At 46.6% G+C, this 17,574-nt stretch overlaps 2 protein-coding genes and 1 non-coding gene across 3 annotated transcripts; 2 read left to right on the top strand and 1 right to left on the bottom strand.

The window, feature by feature from the left end:
* Positions 1-1,286: 1,286 nt before the first annotated feature.
* SLC25A53 (solute carrier family 25 member 53) lies at positions 1,287-10,945 on the bottom strand. Its single transcript, XM_006216535.4, has 2 exons — positions 10,852-10,945; positions 1,287-3,841 (listed from the first exon to the last, which is right to left on the bottom strand). The coding sequence occupies exon 2, from the start codon at positions 3,808-3,810 to the stop codon at positions 2,890-2,892; it is 921 nt and encodes a 306-aa protein (XP_006216597.1). The 5' UTR covers positions 3,811-3,841; positions 10,852-10,945; the 3' UTR covers positions 1,287-2,889.
* TRNAA-AGC (transfer RNA alanine (anticodon AGC)) lies at positions 4,342-4,413 on the top strand. The gene has a single exon. It is a non-coding gene; the product is annotated as a tRNA-Ala (tRNA).
* Positions 10,946-11,150: 205 nt separating the features above from the next.
* ZCCHC18 (zinc finger CCHC-type containing 18) lies at positions 11,151-14,315 on the top strand. The gene is made up of 3 exons (XM_072956402.1): positions 11,151-11,318; positions 11,668-11,719; positions 12,458-14,315. Exon 3 carries the CDS (start codon positions 12,585-12,587, stop codon positions 13,767-13,769), a length of 1,185 nt encoding a protein of 394 aa, XP_072812503.1. The 5' UTR covers positions 11,151-11,318; positions 11,668-11,719; positions 12,458-12,584; the 3' UTR covers positions 13,770-14,315.
* The last annotated feature ends 3,259 nt before the right edge of the window (positions 14,316-17,574 follow it).

Below are 17,574 nucleotides of genomic sequence, written 5' to 3' on the forward strand. Positions count from 1 at the left end.
GATTGGGGTTACCTCTGGGATGGGTGGATGGGTGGAGGAATGTCATCAGTGGGGGCCCTGGGGTGCAGAAGGAGTAGGGTGTGAGGGGCATCAAGGTGTCCCATTTCTGGTCTTGGATGGTCATTATATGGGCGATAGCTTTATAAATATTCTTTTAACTGTCAGTTCTCTTCTGAATACTTCTCTGTTCCTAGAGAAATAGAAGGTAAGGTCTCCAACTGCGATTGAGGATGGGGGAGGAGTGTTGAAGATTTGAGGAAAAGGAAGATAGTATGAAAGAAACAGAGAGAACACTGGAGAGTGAACAGAATAGAGAAATACAGTATTTTTTACATTATTCTTTTAGGAAAATTTCACTTTTTAAATCAAGCTTTTTGTCTCCTGTATAACATTATTTTATTAACTTCAATATACTATACTATATGCAGTTATTCGAAACATGTAGTTACATTATAATGCTATCTAATGTTCAAAAATAAATGTTGAAAGCGAAAGTCTTAATAAACCATGTAATTATAGTAATAGTCATAATACATTACTTATTTATTATTTCACCTTGAGCTTTAGAAAGCTGATGTAGTTTATATTTAGACAAAATTACACAGGGCTTATACAGGGATTTTTATTCTTTTTCTTCAACTTTTATAACAACTGATTTTAGTGTTAAATTTTACATTTTATAAATTTTAAACAGAGGTATTTATTACCTCATTTTATTGATTTCAAGTTTATCCCCTTCTTTCCAGCTTAAAAACCAAAGCCATTAGCTGAGTAATGATTTTTTGTAAATAGTTCCTTCATTCTGAGAGCTGGCCTTGAAATATAACTAGCTGTTCTTTAATTTTTTTCTTCCCTTATGTGGATTTATTGCTCCCCATCCTTGAATCCCCAAGCAGAGTACTGTCTGTCCCATCCTGTCCAGGTCTGCACGTGGGTGCTCATCTGCAGCTGTTCTGGACCAGTCATTTTCTCTTGATCTTGTTGGCAAAGGCTTTCTGATCTCAAATCACCTAGAGCTATGTCTTCAATTGCTGTGCTATTCAGTGAGGAATTCTCACTGCTAAGATATATAAATGACAATTTTGATTTGGTAAGGAGGTACAAGCGGAGGTCATTGCATGATATCATCCATAAAGGCAAAACTGCAACATATGCCACCTTGGAAATCCTCAAAATTCCAGAGTTGAAACAAATCAGAGAGTTGGGCAGTGTGTCTCTGTGAAATTTCAGTTCCAGTTCCAGTGTTGCTAACAATAAACCTCAATAACACAAACTCATCAGATGTGTCAGTTGAAAGTCATTGTTTAATTATTGTTGTTATTATCATCAGCATCATTATCATTAGCACACAAAAGTAAACTCACTAATAAAACAAAAAGGACACCCCAAAGGCAGGTGTCTTGATGACAGTGAATCAATAACATTATCTTCATGTACAAGGGACAGCACCCTGAGGATAAAGACCATATCACAGCTTGATAATCAATTCAGTAATTCAGCCAACATTATTGAGCACCTAGGCACCATGGGAGATTTAAAACTGCGTAGAAGAATCCCTGCTTTCAAGGAGTTTTACAGTCTAGTAGGAGGTATTGAAGAACATCAAGAACACAGGATCACATGAGATCAATGACATAATGGAATCAGTGCCATGTATGAGGGGTTAATGGCGATGGGCATCATCACAAGACACTAACATCACATTCAGTTGGGGGCCATCAGGAGACGCTCCTTAGAGAAGGTGGCATCTGAGCTGGACTTTGAGGAACTGGAAGGATTTTGCAGACTGGCATGTGGAGAATGGGTACTGCAGGTGGAAAAAATAGTGTGGGTCAAAAAAGCATGGCCATGAAAAAGTTAGTGGCATGCTTGGGGAGAGAACTAATAGTCCAGTTTGGCTGCTCTATGGGATCCATGTAAGTGGGAGTGGTGTGGTAAAATGCTACAAGTTTGATGGGGACCATATTTTAAATGGCTCTGAATGACAGGCTAAGATTTCAGATCTTTCATTTGCATCCTAGTAACCATATTTATCCCCAACAAGAAAATATGAAATTATTTATGAAGAGATACTCATTCGAGTTTCAGATTTCTTAGGGAAACTCAAATGTTTCTAGGCAATGTTATTATTGCCTTGCTATCAAAAACATCCCAGCATTTAACACCAAGCAATCTACAGAATTTTCTATGCTGCATGCAACTAAACCTCTTCTTTCAAAGTCTATTCTTTCTATCCATCCAGGGACCACACTTCTTCCCACTCCCACCTCCAGCCCCACAAGTTCTTGTGGCACCTGATCAGTTGAGGCAAGTCTAATTTAGGATTTCCAGCCACAACTGCTATCCCGAAACTTCTCAACCCACAGCCTTGAGAAGTGGGAGTGGTGGTGGTAAGAGCAGGGAACAATGTCGTGAAAATGCAGCCATCTGAGAAAGTCTATGAAATCCCAGTCCTACGAGTCAAGCTTAGTTCTCTGAAATTGGAATTCCTGGTCCTCCATCCAGTTTGGTCCGGAGGCCAACTGGAGGGGCCCCAGAACTCACAGTGCCTAATTAAAGGCATCTTTTAGAGTTTCCTCTTATTGTCAAGGAATTCCTTAAAGAAATGACATTCCATCTGGGTTCTGAGTTACTTAAAGGTTTCCTGGGTCTGAGGCCATTGCAGCTGTGGATAGACTGGGGTAAATTTCTCTTTCTAACCAAGGAACCGTGTTGGGCTTTGTCTTTGTCCAACAGGCTGGTAGTTGGGAACTTCTCCAGTGCACTGACAGTTCAAAGATGTTAAGGAATAGCTGTATTAGGTGACCAAGCCAAAGAAGTAAGCTATTTAAACCAACCCAAGAAGGCTTAGAATAACAAAATTGCCAAGGCCACACTTCCTGCAGCTAGTCAGTCTTGCAGCTCTTTCCTGGAATGAAACCTCCTCAGCAGGAAGTCATGGATAGCAGTGGTGAGGCCCCATGTCACGCTGGACCTTAGGATGACCAGGGAACCCCCACGGTAGATCAGGAACAGCTTTCGGCCCCGAGTGTCCCACACGTCCTGGACAGAGGCCCACAGACTTGGCATGCTCTGCCAGCCAATATGGGACTGCATATTGGCAACTAGCACGATTAGAGGATACAGAACCAGGCAGGTGATTGTTCCATTGATACTCCCAGACACCAAGGCAGGCACCCAATGGGGCAGGCCTTGCTTTGCCAAGCCCTCCTGGATGGGGTCCTTAAAGGAGAAATACAGAGCACTCCCCAGGCTGTTCCTGAGAAGGACAGGCCAGAAACCTCGATAGTAACCCAGCGACAGCCGCCCCCAGAGCCCGTAAGAGTGGAATTCCTTGAGAATGCTGAAGGTGCTGGGAAAGCGAGCTTGCTTGCGACCATCCTGAAGCACATTTTGCACCCTCTCAAAGGGGCTGAGGGCCACAGCCTCCACCACCCCAGACATGAGCCCTGCAGCCCAGCGGTGTCCCAGGGAGTGTGGCCCAACAGGGGAGAGAGAGCAGAGCAGGCTATCGTAAGTCCCAAACAGCAGAGTCCCTTGCAACGTCTTGGAGAGAAGAGGCGGGTAGATTCCCCGGTAGAAGTATTGAGGGCCTTCATGCCAAAGCTGTCGCACAGCCTCCGACACCGCCACAGCATGGATCTGTTGCCGGAACACAACCTTATAGATAGGAAAGGTCAGAAAAGTAGACATAAAGTTGGAAACAGCCCCGAGGGCATAGGCCTGGGAGGGCCAGCTTTTCTTTCCTGGAGCTTCTGCTCGTGTCCAGTGCTGAAGTTCCTTCCCGGGAGAGTGGTTCTGTTCCCCCATGCTGAAGACACCTGGGTGCAGAGGGAAGAAACTGGCAAGAGTGGAAAAAAGAGGTTAGACTGATCAATCAAATCTGTTGGTGAGCATTTTCATTGCTCAGTTTAGAAGCAGAGTCCCAAGAAACTCAGTTCTAAGGAAACAAGCAACTCTTAGGGCCAGTTTCTGAGAAACAGGCACGCTCTTAAGAAAGAATTCATCAAACTTTAATTAACAAAGGCAGTGAGCTCATCGACACAGAAAACAAACTTATGGTTACCAAAGGGGAAGGGGGGAGGGATAAATTAGGAATTTGAGATTACGAGATAGACACTACTATATATAAAACAGATAAACAGCAGGGACCTCTTGTACAGCACAGGGAACTATATGTCCGATATCTTGTAATAACCTATAGTGGAAAAGAATCTGAAAAAGAATATACATGCACACACGAACACATATATATATGTATATATAGCTGAGTCACTTTGTTGTGTACCTGAAACACTGTAAATCAAATATACTTCAATTTAAAAAATAAAAACAAGAAGGGAGGGTATAGCTCAGTGGTAGAGCACGTGCTTAGCATGCACGAGGTCCTGGGTTCAATCCCCAGTACCTTCGTAAAAATAAATAACTAAACCAATAAACCAAATTACCCCCCACCAAGGAAAAAAAAAAGAAAAATAAAAAATAAAAACAAAGGCAGTTAGTTTTTCTGCACAGAGCCACCTCTTCAGTGTTTTTCTGACCCCTCAAATATTCTAATATTCAAAGAAGGTTGAAGATTGAAAAAAATCAAATTGGGGAAGGAGGGCTCCAAAATCTTACTGTATTCAGTCTTCACTACATGAAATTTTGCATTTGATGAACTGCTGAAATAATAAGCTGCTATTCCCTTTCTGAAAAGTGGCACTCTCCTGTAGACACAGTACGGCATTCAACAGTTATAGTCCAGTACTTTTCTCTAAAAGTTGGTAGTAAATTTAGGGAGTGGGGAATCTCTTCGCCTCTCTTTTTGTAGATTCCTGACGATGTTGTAGCTGTTTCATGGCAACACCCCGCCCCCCTCTCCTAATTGAGGAACAGAAGGAGTAGCTGTTCCTGGAAGTTTAGCACCAAAAGGCTCCGTACCTGGCAGTTTCCAAGCTTAACCTTGTAGACCTGTAGCTATATAACAGAGCTGGGGTTCTCAGTCTACATACTATTGAAATTCTGGGCCAGATAATTCTTTGCCAGAGGTTCCTGCTCTGTGCATCATACAATGTTTAGCAGAACCCTAGCCTCTACTCGCTCAAAACCAGCAGCACAAACTGTGACCTACCCAGCTATGACAAACAAAAATAGCTATAGACATTGCCATATGTCTCCTGGGAGGAGGGTATAATCGTTCCTGGTTCACAACCACTATACTAGAGGGAAGAGACAGTGCAAGGACTCCAAATTCTCCCACCCCAGAATGGTCTGGGAGCAGACGGAGTAGTATGAGAGATGATTGGGGAGCCAGGGAACAGGAAGGAAATTTGGGGTCAAGAAGAAATGAATGCTCATTGCAGATCTGAGAACCTGAGGGAGTTTGTCAGGAAGCGAATAGGGGTGAGAGGACAGGGTGTGCTGCATGGGAGATGGTGTGTGGAGGAGAGAAAGCACAGAGCTTTCTCTGTGTGTGGGTTGGGGGGAGAGGGCATGACGACCAGGCAGGGGACTCACAGCTAGATTTGCAGGAAGCCTGGTAGGATTCACAGACCCAGAGGTTTCACACAGAACCCTGCGCTGTGTGGTCCCGAGGGGAGAGGGCGGTTGGGGCTCTAATTATGGGAGCAGTTGATGGCCTGTTCAGTAGCGACAACAGGGACACCGGGGTCCCCTGCCCTCCAGGCTGAGGCACTGAGGGAGGGGTAGAAGCCAGTCACTGCAAGAAGACCACTGCAGCCTTCCCTGGGCTGCCACACCCAGAACCTGCCTTGACTTGCTTCTCCTTCCAGAATCACCCCCATCAGCTCCTCCCTGGCCTCATGCTCCTGCTCCATCCGTGACTTCACAGTCAGACCTTACAGCCTTATAGGAGCAAAGGCTCGTGAGGCCCACTCCTGGTATTCCTCTGGGGCACTTTCTGGCCCCTGGCAGCCACCTCTATCTCTCCAGAGTCACAGGAGTCACAGACCCCCAGGGAGGAGGTAGCTCCACTCAGGCCCCCAATGCCACAGGGGCTCCCAACATTACCCAGCTCTCCTACCAAAGATTTCTTCCCCAAGTTTTACTTGCACCTGCATAAGGATGAGTGGTGAGGGAAACATTTGTCCCCTCTTCTAATTCAGAGTATAGTAACGTTCCACTTCCTCCCCACATTTTCCTGAGTAACCTATAAACGTGTGTTGACTGACTGCATAAGGGAGGCTGACTTAGCAGAAAGAAAACCAGGCTAGAATTTGGCAGATCAGAATTCTAGGTGTCCATTCTATTATCAGTTTCTTGTGTGACCGTTAGAAAGACATTGACACCTTGGAGCTTCATGCATCTCAGTTGTAAAATGAGCAGACCGGGATGAATGCTCTCTAAGCATCCTCACGCTGTGCATGTGACAGGGGGCTGACCAGGGGGAATTCGGAGCAGTATCTGATAGAGGAATTGTCCATTTCCATCCCTGATTCCTTCTGCCGTTTTTGCCCATGATTTCCCGGGATTAAAAGTGAACAATAATTTAGAAACATTTTACCTTAAATATGGAATTCATCATTTTATAAATCTAATTCTTCCAGTTTTCTGGGGGAGGGGAGTCTACTTTTCTCCCATGTATTTTTCTGTTAAGATGCCAGGCTTTGGGGACAGACAGACCTAATCCTGGGTCCTGCCTCCACCACTTGCTTAGTTTTGTGACCTTAGGCAAGATGTTTCACTTGGTCTCGGTTTCTTCAGCTACAAAATAGGGACAACAGACCTCCCTCAGAAGGTTGTTGCAAAGATCACAAAATAAAATGAGATAAAGTGGTTCACCATCCACAGCATGGTGGCCTCAATAAACAGCATTTTTTTTAACAGAGACTTATTTATTTATTTTTAGAGGGGATCCTGGGGACTGAACCCAGGACCTTGTGTATGCTAAGCATGCACTCTACCACTTGAGCTATACCCTCCTCCCCAACCAGTATTTTTTTTTAAAGACACTTCCTGACCTCACCATCTGTCTCCACAGAGCATACGCTCCTGCAGGACTCTCTTAGAACCAGAGGGAAGTGGTTTGGTGGGACAAATCCTATGTTCACGTGGGAGGCAAGGAAGACCCTTCTCCTGTGAATGCAAAGGTGTTATATACACAATCCTGGACAGACTGGCCTCTTAAAGGTGAATTCCAAAGTAGAGACCACAGAATGAGCCTGGAGTTGGCCTTTGGCACTTATCGCCTGGACCCTATGATAGGTCTCCTATGTTTACAGCCTAGTAAAGTGAGCCCAGGGGATTCCAGACTCCCCTGATCAGTCTAGTCTAGATGGACAACCTGTGTGACCACATCAGTATCTAGCCCCCTATTTATCCATTCATTCTAGGCATCCCTCAGCCAGTCCTTTGATCAGCTCACAAACACGTATTGATCTACGAAATCACTATGTGTAAGTCACTGCGGAGCTAGAGATGAACAGACTTGGTACCTGCCCACAAGGGTCCGGGAATCTAGTGGAGGAGACAGGTCAATCATGAGCTAAACTCTACTGGAAGGTAGGATAAAGGGTACTCTAATCCAGGTCAGAGCAGAAAGACAAGAGCAATTTATTCCACCTGGGATAGGGAGTGGCCAAAAATTTTTTCTGAGGAGGGACATCTGACTATCCTTTACCAATGAGCAGGCTTCTGTTAGGTGGAGGTGTCAGGGCAAGAGTTCTGGACTGAGGAAGATGCCTAAGGCACAGATGCCTAAAAGCCTGAGTGGTACCCGGCTCTGGACACAGGCCATGGGAAGGAGACAGAGCTGTTGGCTGACAGAGACTAGCCGAATCAGAAAGAGGGCCCTGTTTATTTTTCCCAGTACAGCGCATTATAGCATAAAGATACAGGCTCTGGAATCAGACAGCCCTGGGTTTGGAGTTCACCATGCCACTTCCTAGCTTTATGATCTTGGCCAAGTCTCTTCAACATTCTGAGCCTCAGTATCCTTGCCTGCAAAATGATTGTCATGAAAGTTGCATGAGATGAAGTACATAAAATGCTTAGTGTGGTACCTGGTACACAAGTTGCTCCGTAAGTTATATTAATCGTCTCATTAAAAAAAAAAGAGAAAGATCCCTGGAATATAGATAAGATTACCACCACATTCTTCTAAAGGCTGAAATCAGTCTAATGTACTGGGTCAACTGAAGAGTGCATTTTAAATTGCTTATCTGGAAGACAACAGAGAAGATGGGCCTTGGAGTCTGCCAGCCTTGGGCTGGAGTCCCAGTGCCTCCACTTACAAGGAGTTTGGCCTTATACAAGTTACCTAACCTCCCTGAAACTCAGTTGTCCTAACTGCAAAATGGGATAACAATGTCTGTATCAGTGGCGTTGCTGAGAACCTTAAATGAGATAATCAACAGCAAGTTCCTGGCACAGAGGAGGCAGGTAGTGAAGGGCAGCTATTATTGTTTCAACTAAAAGCTTTATCTCCCTAACCTTCAGGCTTTTAAGATTTTTTTGTTGAAATTGGAAAATGTGCTCACATTACAGCCATGAATTGGAACACACTTCCATACATGAGGCCAGAGATCACAGATGCTCTATATCTAACTGAAGTCAGCTTAGTATACCCTCCTCCCAGCCTTGCAAAAGAGATCCTGACTTTGTTCTAAGGGCCCAATCCAGGCTCATGCACCCAATCTGTTTCTTTTCACATTTTTTTGTCAGAGCTCTAAGATCTATTCTTTGTCCTGGCTGATCCCAACCCCACCAGGTCCAACTGCAGATCACCTACTTTGGCAATGCAGCCCATTTAAACACAGAACGAGAGTCTGCAAGAGACCCAGGGTCAGATGTCACGATGTTGGGGAGCAGGAGCAAGAATCTGAAGGAAACCCAAGTGCTACTGCCAGCATCACCCCTGACTGTGTGAGGCGAGCCTTCTTCTCTATTTCCTCCACCCTCCAATCCCCCTGTGGTTCCATCCACAAAAAAGCCCTCAGGCCTCAGATGGAAGGTGCTTCATCTCCAAATTTGAATTGTTTACTCCAGGGTACTCTAGGTATTGAGGTAAGTCAAAAAGAAGGCAGAAAGGAGCAGGTGAAGTACCTTGGCAGGTTGAAGACCTCCCAACAGCTGTCAAAGGGCACAGTGTTCATTTGCTTCCAAGCATCAGGAGTGAAGAACCAGCCCTGCAGGGGGCCTCCCAACCACAATCTATGTAAGGGAAGTAAGATCTGCTCTTCAAGAACCAGAAATCATGGAAAATGGTGCAGATTTCTCTGCCACTGGCTTCACGGTCCATTCACTCTGGACAGCCCTACATGCCGTTTCCATGGAGTTGCTCCTTCTCTGAGGCCAGTGATGCCAAATTCAGCATTTAAGAGGTCCCCTCAAGAGCTCACAGAAGGGCAACCTAGCAACGTGTCCTCAAGCCAGGAAATGAAAGAGCTATCTATACCAGCGGCTGAGGGCTGTCGTTCGGGGGTTAGATCAAATTGTGTTTCGTTTCTCACACTTCTTCCTCAAGCACAAGTTGAAAGAGAAAAACGTTAGGAAGAAAGATTGTAGGGAGGTGGTCCTTAACTATTTCTGGACTCATCTGAAAATTTACAAAGCTATGAACTCCAAAAAATAAAGAGTTCAAATTCTAATCTTTGCAAACAATTTCAGGAAAGACCCTAGGTCTTGGAGTTAAATCTCACGACAGATACCTTGTGGGCAGTTACGTAGGCCACAGACCAATTGACTTACTGCCCTCAGCATGATGTGTTTTCAGAAGTGGTTCACAAACTTCTCTACACCTCAAAATTAACTACAGCACTGGTGAAAACTATCAATCACACTCCCCACGCCCAGTCCTAGTAAATCCAACCCCCCCCCCAGAGGTGGGGCTCAGGAATTTGCATCTCTAACAAGCTCTTGAAAATGATTCTGAGGCAGCCAGCCTTGTACCCATACTTTGGTTAATAGCATAGATTCTGGTGTCAGAGAGACTTGGTCCAAATTTTGGCTTCACCTTGTAATTTTAGGCAACTCATTTTATCTCTCTGAGCCTTGTCTCCTTTGGGGTCATAAGCTGTAAAAATGTTTTTTTTTTAAAAAGGCAGACAGCTTGTTGTAATGTAAAAAAAAAAGATAAAGAAAAGAATCTCAGTTTCCTCTTTTGTACAATGGGTACCATAAAAGTTGCCTACCTCTTCCCCCTCCCCTCTCCCCACTGTCTCCCCACCTCTCCCTCAGCACTTCCAAGACACCAAGAAGCTGTTGAAATGGTTCGGGACCGCCCATGTGAAAAATGCCCTCTAGGCAACTCAGGAGGATAAATAGTTGGCCTTTGGAGAACAACTGACTTAGGTGTAAAATCGGATACTGATACTTATTTGCTGTATGATATCGCGCAAGATGCCTAACCTCTCTGTGTCTGTTTACTCATTTGTAAAATGGAGATAATATTCCTTGCTCACTAATTCTATGTAGTTCCAAATGGACCTTCCCATCTCCCCTTTGGCTTTGGCTTTTCTCCACTAACCCTCAGTCTGAGAGGAGAGAAGAGTGTTTACAAGGGGCAGCCCTTGAAATCAGACATATCGACTTGGGTGTGAGCTCTTAGCTCTGCACTTCCTAACCAGAGTGACTGAGTGCTTAAGTCCCCTCTCTGTTAAATGGGCATACTGCTCCCTCCTTCACAAGGCTTCTGAGAATAAATGAGATGTCCGCGCAAATGCATTTGCACGGAGAGAGCGCTCAGTAAATCTTTTCCCCCCTTCCCCCTATACAAAGGTAAGGAACTCTTATTGTTCACTTGATTTCTGTCCCACCTCGTGTTTAAGGCATCCGGTCTCAAAGCGCGGAGGACAGCAGAGGTGGAAGGGGAGAGGAAGAAAGAAAGCAAGGGGGAAGCAGCAAACTCACGGGTGAAATGCAAATCGGCCCGGTCCGTGAGTCCGAGCTGCACTTGACACCGCACCGGCTCCCGCGCTCGTGTGCCGCAGCCCCCGCAGGCCGGCTCCCCCCTTTTTGCTAGCAATGGCCTCGGGCCGGAGGCTGCGCGGGGAGGCCGCCCCCGCGCTCCGCTGATTGGCCGTGCCGCCCCGCTCATCATGCTCTTTTGTCTCAATGGGCAGAGGCTAAAAGAAGCGGCGGCTGCTGGGAGGGCCCAGCGGGTGGGCGGGGGCGGCCGCTGCTGCCGTGGGAACCGGGCTGCCTCGACTCCGCTGTCCCTTACTGGGCAATGCTTCGAAGCAGCTCGGTCTGGCTGCTCCGGGTCTCTTAGCGGCCTAGGAGGCGTCATCCTTTCTCCCTACAGAGCCTCTGAGGCGGCGAGGCGGCATCCACAGCTGTCCACGCCAGAGCATCCGCTGTCCACCAGCGGAGCACAGGTAAAGAAAGGGGGAGCGATTGCCTGGCGTGGAGAGAGGAGGAGGAAGTCCCACCAGGACTGGGTGGCTCCCCACTTGGGGAATCGAGAACTGAGAGGCAGGGAACGGAGCACTCTTGTTGGCCCCGCTGAGCTGAGGGAGGAGGTGGGGTTCCATGGGATGCTGCCTAAAGGGTAGGATTTGCCTGGATTGAGAGGGGGACGTTTCAGGGATGGTGGTGGCAAGGGGCTGGTGGTGGGGTAGAATCGCAATCTGTCTGCCTTGAACCCCCTTTGCATCTCCTGGTCTCTTCCTGGTGAGGAATATGTGGGTCTACGTGTCCAACTCCCATTCCCTTTCTCCACGGCAGGTCATCAAAACCGAATTTGAACTTGAATTCCGTACGGCTGATTGCGGAGCTGGTAGGCCAACGATTTCCCGGGCTGAGGGCGGGGGATGTAACGGGGGCGTCGCTTTAGCTTGTATTCACAACGTGGGAGAGGAATTTTCCGTCTGGCTACGGCGGAGGAGAGGGTGAGGGAGCGGGATGAAGGATGAGACTGCTTCTGACCCTTCCCTTCCATGCCCTGCCCTCCGCGATGGCCCTGAGGACCGGGATCTGCAACCCGCGTGGACAGGTCGACTTAGCCCCGGAGCGAGCTCTCTCACCGAAGCACCTGTTGCGGAGGCTGAACGGGAAATAAAGGCGCGCACTTATTTCCAAACTCATATAAGAATCTGAGAAATAACGGCGGAAGCTTTGAGAAGGGGGTGTGGTTGAGACCTGAGATCATGAGTTTAATGGAGATCTTATTTACTACCACAAATTTGTGAGACTTAGACCGTTGCAGTCTATTTTGAAAGCTCAATATCGGCTCCACACACTGACAATTTCACCTAGAATTCTAACAGTTGCCACCTAAGTAACAGGTGGGAGGGAATGGTTGTAGCTCCGACAAGCTCCCTGCTTGCATGGGACACCCACTAGCTCCTGAAGGTTATAATTGCCAGTTTCCTGTAAGGTATTTTCAATTCCAGTTTCCTGCAGTGGGCAAATGGAAAGTGTACTGCCGGGTGTTCGGGAAGATAAAGAAAACGACCGCAGACTGCTTCCCTGCAGTCTACTATCTTACTGACTTATTCTTTTCTTTTCTTTGCAGTTCCTATTGAGATACAAGAAAGGCAGAGCTCGGGAACGTTGCTTTGGGGGTTTCGCCTGCAGATTAGACTTTTCTAAAAAGCCTGAGCATTTTGTTATATTCAGATAGACGATCATCATCGTCTGTCATGGCTAGCATCATTGCACGTGTGGTTAATAGCCGGTGGCAGAACACATCCTTGCCACCTTGGGCCCAATCCATGTTGAGGTCCCTGGGGAGGAGTCTTGGTCCTTTAAGGGTCAATATGGCCGAAAGAAACGTGAAGTTTTTCTCCGGAAGGGTGGTGCCAGCCCAAGGGGAAGACACCTTTGAAAACTGGCTGATCCAAGTCAATGGGATCCTGCCAGATTGGAATATGTCTGAGAAGGAAAAGCTCAAGCGCTTGCTGAAAACTCTGAGGGGCCCCGCGCGAGAGGTCATGCGTTTGCTGCAGGCTGCGAACCCCAACCTAAGTGTGGCAGATTTCTTGCGCGCCATGAAATTGGTGTTTGGGGAATCTGAAAGCAGTGTCACTGCCCATGGGAAATTTTTTAACACTTTGCAGGCACAAGGGGAGAAAGCCTCTCTTTATGTGATCCGTTTAGAGATGCAGCTCCAGAATGCTATTCAGGCAGGGATCATAGCTCAGAAATATGCAAACCAGACTCGCCTGCACCAGCTTCTTTTAGGGGCTGAACTGAATGGGGACCTGCGCTTTAGGCTAAAGAATTTTCTCAGGATGTATGCAGATGATCCAGAGCATCTTCCCAATTTCCTAGAGTTAATCAAGATGATAAGAGAGGAAGAGGATTGGGATGACACTTTTATGAAACGGAAGCGGCCCAAAAGATCTGAGCTAATCATGGGGAGGACAGCAAGCCCTGTAGCATTTCAGGACCCCCCGCCAGTAGCCATCAGCAGTGCTGATTGCAACGTGATAGAGATAGATGATACCCTCAATGACTCAGATGAGGATGTGATCCTGGTGGACTCTCAGAACCCTCCACTGACATCCATTGGCCACCCTCCCCTCAGAGTCAGGGCCAGACCTCAGAATCACGTACTGGTCATTGATTCCCCAAACAGTTCCCGGGCTCAGTCTCCTATCAGTGGTGGTTCTGGGTATAAGAATGATAGTCCTGGGGATATACGGAGAGCCAGAAAGAGAAAATATACAATCCACTGTTCATATTGTGGTGAAGAGGGCCATTCAAAGGAAACTTGTGATGAGAGCAGCAGGGCCCAGGGGTTTGAGAATCTAATCATTACCCTGCAGGAGCTGACCCATACTGAAGAGGAGAGGTTAAAAAAAGGTTCCTGGCAGACACAATGACCTCTCTGAGCCAAAGTAAGGTGCTAGACCAGCCCTAAGTAAACCCATAACTGTATTCAGAGACTGGTGATAGGGAAAACAGTGGTGGTGGGGTGGTGGGGGAGGCTTTGCATGAATTTATCCACAAAGTGGCTTTCTTTGGAGAAGAGGTTATGTATACCAGCAAAGTGGAAAGAATGGCCTGACCTCTATCCCTGCTCCCTCCTCCATCTGCCTAAGTGTCTATTCTCTTGATGTGTCTATGTCTATTTCCTTGATGACTTTATTCTTTTTATGTAAGGAGTATAACTCATTGTTAAACCTTCAAAAAGTGAAGGAAAAAACAAAAACTAAAGTATGCATTACCTGAAACTGTCCACCCTTGTATAACCAGTCAGTCCTTGGATGAATGTCCTAAATATTTCCCTCTTCTTGTGTACCCAGAAAGATATATGTATAGATAAAAGTGATCAAATATAAGTGCTGTTCTATACTGTGTATATTTTCACCAAATAATATATGTTGTGGATTTCTATGTCAATTAATATATGTAAGCATCAAGTTTAATGTCTCTGTGTGTGATAATACTTTTAGGAGTACAGAAGGAAAATAATAAGAAAACTAAATATAGAAGCTATAAATGGGGGGTCGTACTGTGAAGTGGAGTTTTTATGAACCTCATTTACAGATGAGGAAAATGGAAGCTGAAATAAGTTGACTATCTCCCAGAGTCCCTTATCACAACTGATCTGTCTCCTATGTCACAGAGTCAAATCTGCCCCACTAGTTAACAATGCTTTCTTCCCTAATGCATCTTGAGAACTCTGATGATGGGGACAGGGGTGGGGCAAAAATGGGATATGGGTATTTCAAGGGCTCCATTCTGTTCACTTTAGGAAGGGAAGGCTCTCCCTTGCCTGGGTAGATTCCTTAGATTGCTGCTACTGCTCCTTCTGGACAACACCTGAATAAGACTGTCCCTTGGGTTGATTCTACCCTCTGCCTCCTTTCCAATTACAGAGAAAGGAGCTATTCATGAGAGTTCAGTATCAGGGGGAGCAGCACAATGCAAACCTCACCCTAGCTACATGCTAGAGGACACCAGAAGCCCAAGGACTCCCAGCTAACTTTCCGTGATCCAAGAAATGGGACTTGCCAAGGAAAGATGAGAAGCAATCCAGATGCCAGGGTGTGTGAAAACACAAGGAAATTAGAATGTCACAGACCCCTTTAATTTTTCCCTTAGCAGATGTACTGGGGATTGAACCCAGGACCTTGTGCATGCCAAGCACATGCTCTATCACTGAGCTATACCCCCCACCCCATCCACATACCGTTTTAGAACTGAGGGTATTAATAGGGGAGAGAAAACACAGAAGGACCTTCCTGGACATCTGCTCCTGCTACATCCCATGGCTTCAGATTGGAGGGTGATTTAAAAAAAAATGACTGACTTGTGACCTCAGTCTTTGAGGGTCCCATGTTCCTGGTGGGTAAAGAAGTTCCTGTCCTTGTGAGCAGGACAAGGTTGGTAGGGGAATGATTTCATTTATGTCTGTGTGTGGAGTGAAATGAATGAAGACCTGAGGGAGTTTGTCAGGAAAAGAATAGGGGTGAGAGGACAGGGTTGCTGCATGGGAGATGGTGTGTGGAGGAGAGAAAGCACAGAGCTTTCTCTGTGTGTGGGTGGTGGGGGGAGGGCATGACGACCAGGCAGGGGACTCACAGCTAGATTTGCAGGAAGCCTGGTAGGATTCACAGACCCAGAGGTTTCACACAGAACCCTGCGCTGTGTGGTCCCGAGGGGAGAGGGCGGTTGGGGCTCTAATTATGGGAGCAGTTGATGGCCTGTTCAGTAGCGACAACAGGGACACCGGGGTCCCCTGCCCTCCAGGCTGAGGCACTGAGGGAGGGGTAGAAGCCAGTCACTGCAAGAAGACCACTGCAGCCTTCCCTGGGCTGCCACACCCAGAACCTGCCTTGACTTGCTTCTCCTTCCAGAATCACCCCCATCAGCTCCTCCCTGGCCTCATGCTCCTGCTCCATCACAGTCTGACCTCACAACCCACGCACGCCCTCCAGCCACAGTGTCTGCAGGTGGAGGGGGTGGAGGCTCAGCCTCCTGTGCTCTGCCGTCACTCCTCCTCGACCCCCAGCAGTCCACGGGTGCTTTTAATCTCACCTCCTTAACCCTCAGGGCCAGAAGGCGGCTGGGAGGGCTCCTCTGCCTTGGACCCTTCAGCTGAGAGCTGGCCAGGGGCAAAGGCTTGTGAGGCCCACTCCTGGCATCCCTCTGGGGCACTTTCTGGCCCATGGCAGCCACCTCTATCTCTCCAGAGTCACAGGGGATCTCTCCCCTCCAGGAAGGAGGTAGCTCCACTCAGGCCCCCCATTCCCTGACTCTTGTAGGTTTATAATACTTTAGTCCACTATACCCTTCTCTAAATCTACACTTGGAGGGGATCATTCATTATCTTAGATTATCATTCTTATTATTAATATCTTAGAATATCATTCCTGGGGGGGAGAGTATAGCTCAATGGTAGAGCATGTGCTTAGTGTGCACGAGGTCCCGGGTTCAATCCGCAGTACCTCCATTATATATATATATATATATATACACCTAATTACCTCCCCGTCAAAAAACTCCAAAGAATACCATTCCTCTTTCTGCTCTCTTTTCTCAATTTTTCTCTTAAATACACCACCCTCCTTTTCACTGGAGTTAGCTTGGGGGTTCACAGACCACTGCTTTGAAAACCCGTAATTCATCCCTTTTTCTTCCCTCCCCAGCCTCAGCTCTGTTGTATAAACTTGAAATTGTCTAGATTTTTATTTCACCAAAATGACGCGAACCTGATAGTTTATTTTAGTTTGTGTGAGACTGGCTTTTCCTTTATTCAGGAAATATGTATTTTCCCTATTTGGAAGACGTGGGAGACCTGGGAATTCAGATCAGATTGAGGGAAATAGGCGAAAGAATGCTTTTAGATACTTTTGCATCTAATAGCCTTTATTGAAGGTGATGGGTTTTCTTCCTTCCTCTCTGCCTCCAGTCTCATTAGTCGCTAAGAGATGAAATGGGTATTTTGCAGGAGAAACTAGCCTTTGAATGACCTTCCTTTGCATTATCTCCCTCCTTCTAGATACGATCTTCCCTTGGTTTCCATGACACCCCTGTCTCTTAGTTTCCCCCTCTGAGATCTTTTTTGGTGCCTAGTTCTTAGTCTCCTTTCCTGAATTTTTTTCTCTTCCTCATTGTTCCATCATAATAGTGATAGAAAGATTAAAATCACCACAAATGTGATTCATTGAAAGCTTATTATGCGTCAGGCACCCTCATGCTAAGTAAGCCCTTAAAGTCCAGTATAGCTCTTTAATTCCCAGAAGCAACCTCAGAAGATAGCTATTACTCTTTCTATTTCTAATTTACTATTAATATTAATTTCATTACTATTAATTGTCACATATTCAGATGAGGAAACAGGTTGGAAAGTTAGGTAACGACATAGGGTCATGAAGCTAGTCAGTGGTGGAGCCAGGGAAGAGACACCTGGCCGACTGACTCCAAAGCTTGTGCTCCTTACTGCAGTTAGCTCTTGTGCCCCGCACCCTGTGACGCAGGTGCTGTAGCTATCCGCACGTGTCGCGTGAGGAGACTGACGTCTCCGCACATGAAGTGATTAGTCGAGGGTCAGAAGCGCAGGCGGCTTGTGTGTCACATACAAGGATGGAATCTTTAAGGAACACTTCTTTGACAGAAAAAAGGCTTTTCTACATTTTCTGTCCCTCCAGGTTGCAGCTGCCTGGCAACCATCCCCTCCCC

This window comes from Vicugna pacos, chromosome X (assembly GCF_048564905.1).
Source record: "Vicugna pacos chromosome X, VicPac4, whole genome shotgun sequence".
Classification (NCBI taxonomy): Eukaryota; Metazoa; Chordata; class Mammalia; order Artiodactyla; family Camelidae; genus Vicugna; species Vicugna pacos.

Bases quoted from the DNA above. Each gene is read 5' to 3' on its own strand.
- SLC25A53 (XM_006216535.4), bottom strand. From the start codon at position 3,810: ATGGGGGAACAGAACCACTCTCCCGGGAAGGAACTTCAGCACTGGACA.
- ZCCHC18 (XM_072956402.1), top strand. From the start codon at position 12,585: ATGGCTAGCATCATTGCACGTGTGGTTAATAGCCGGTGGCAGAACACA.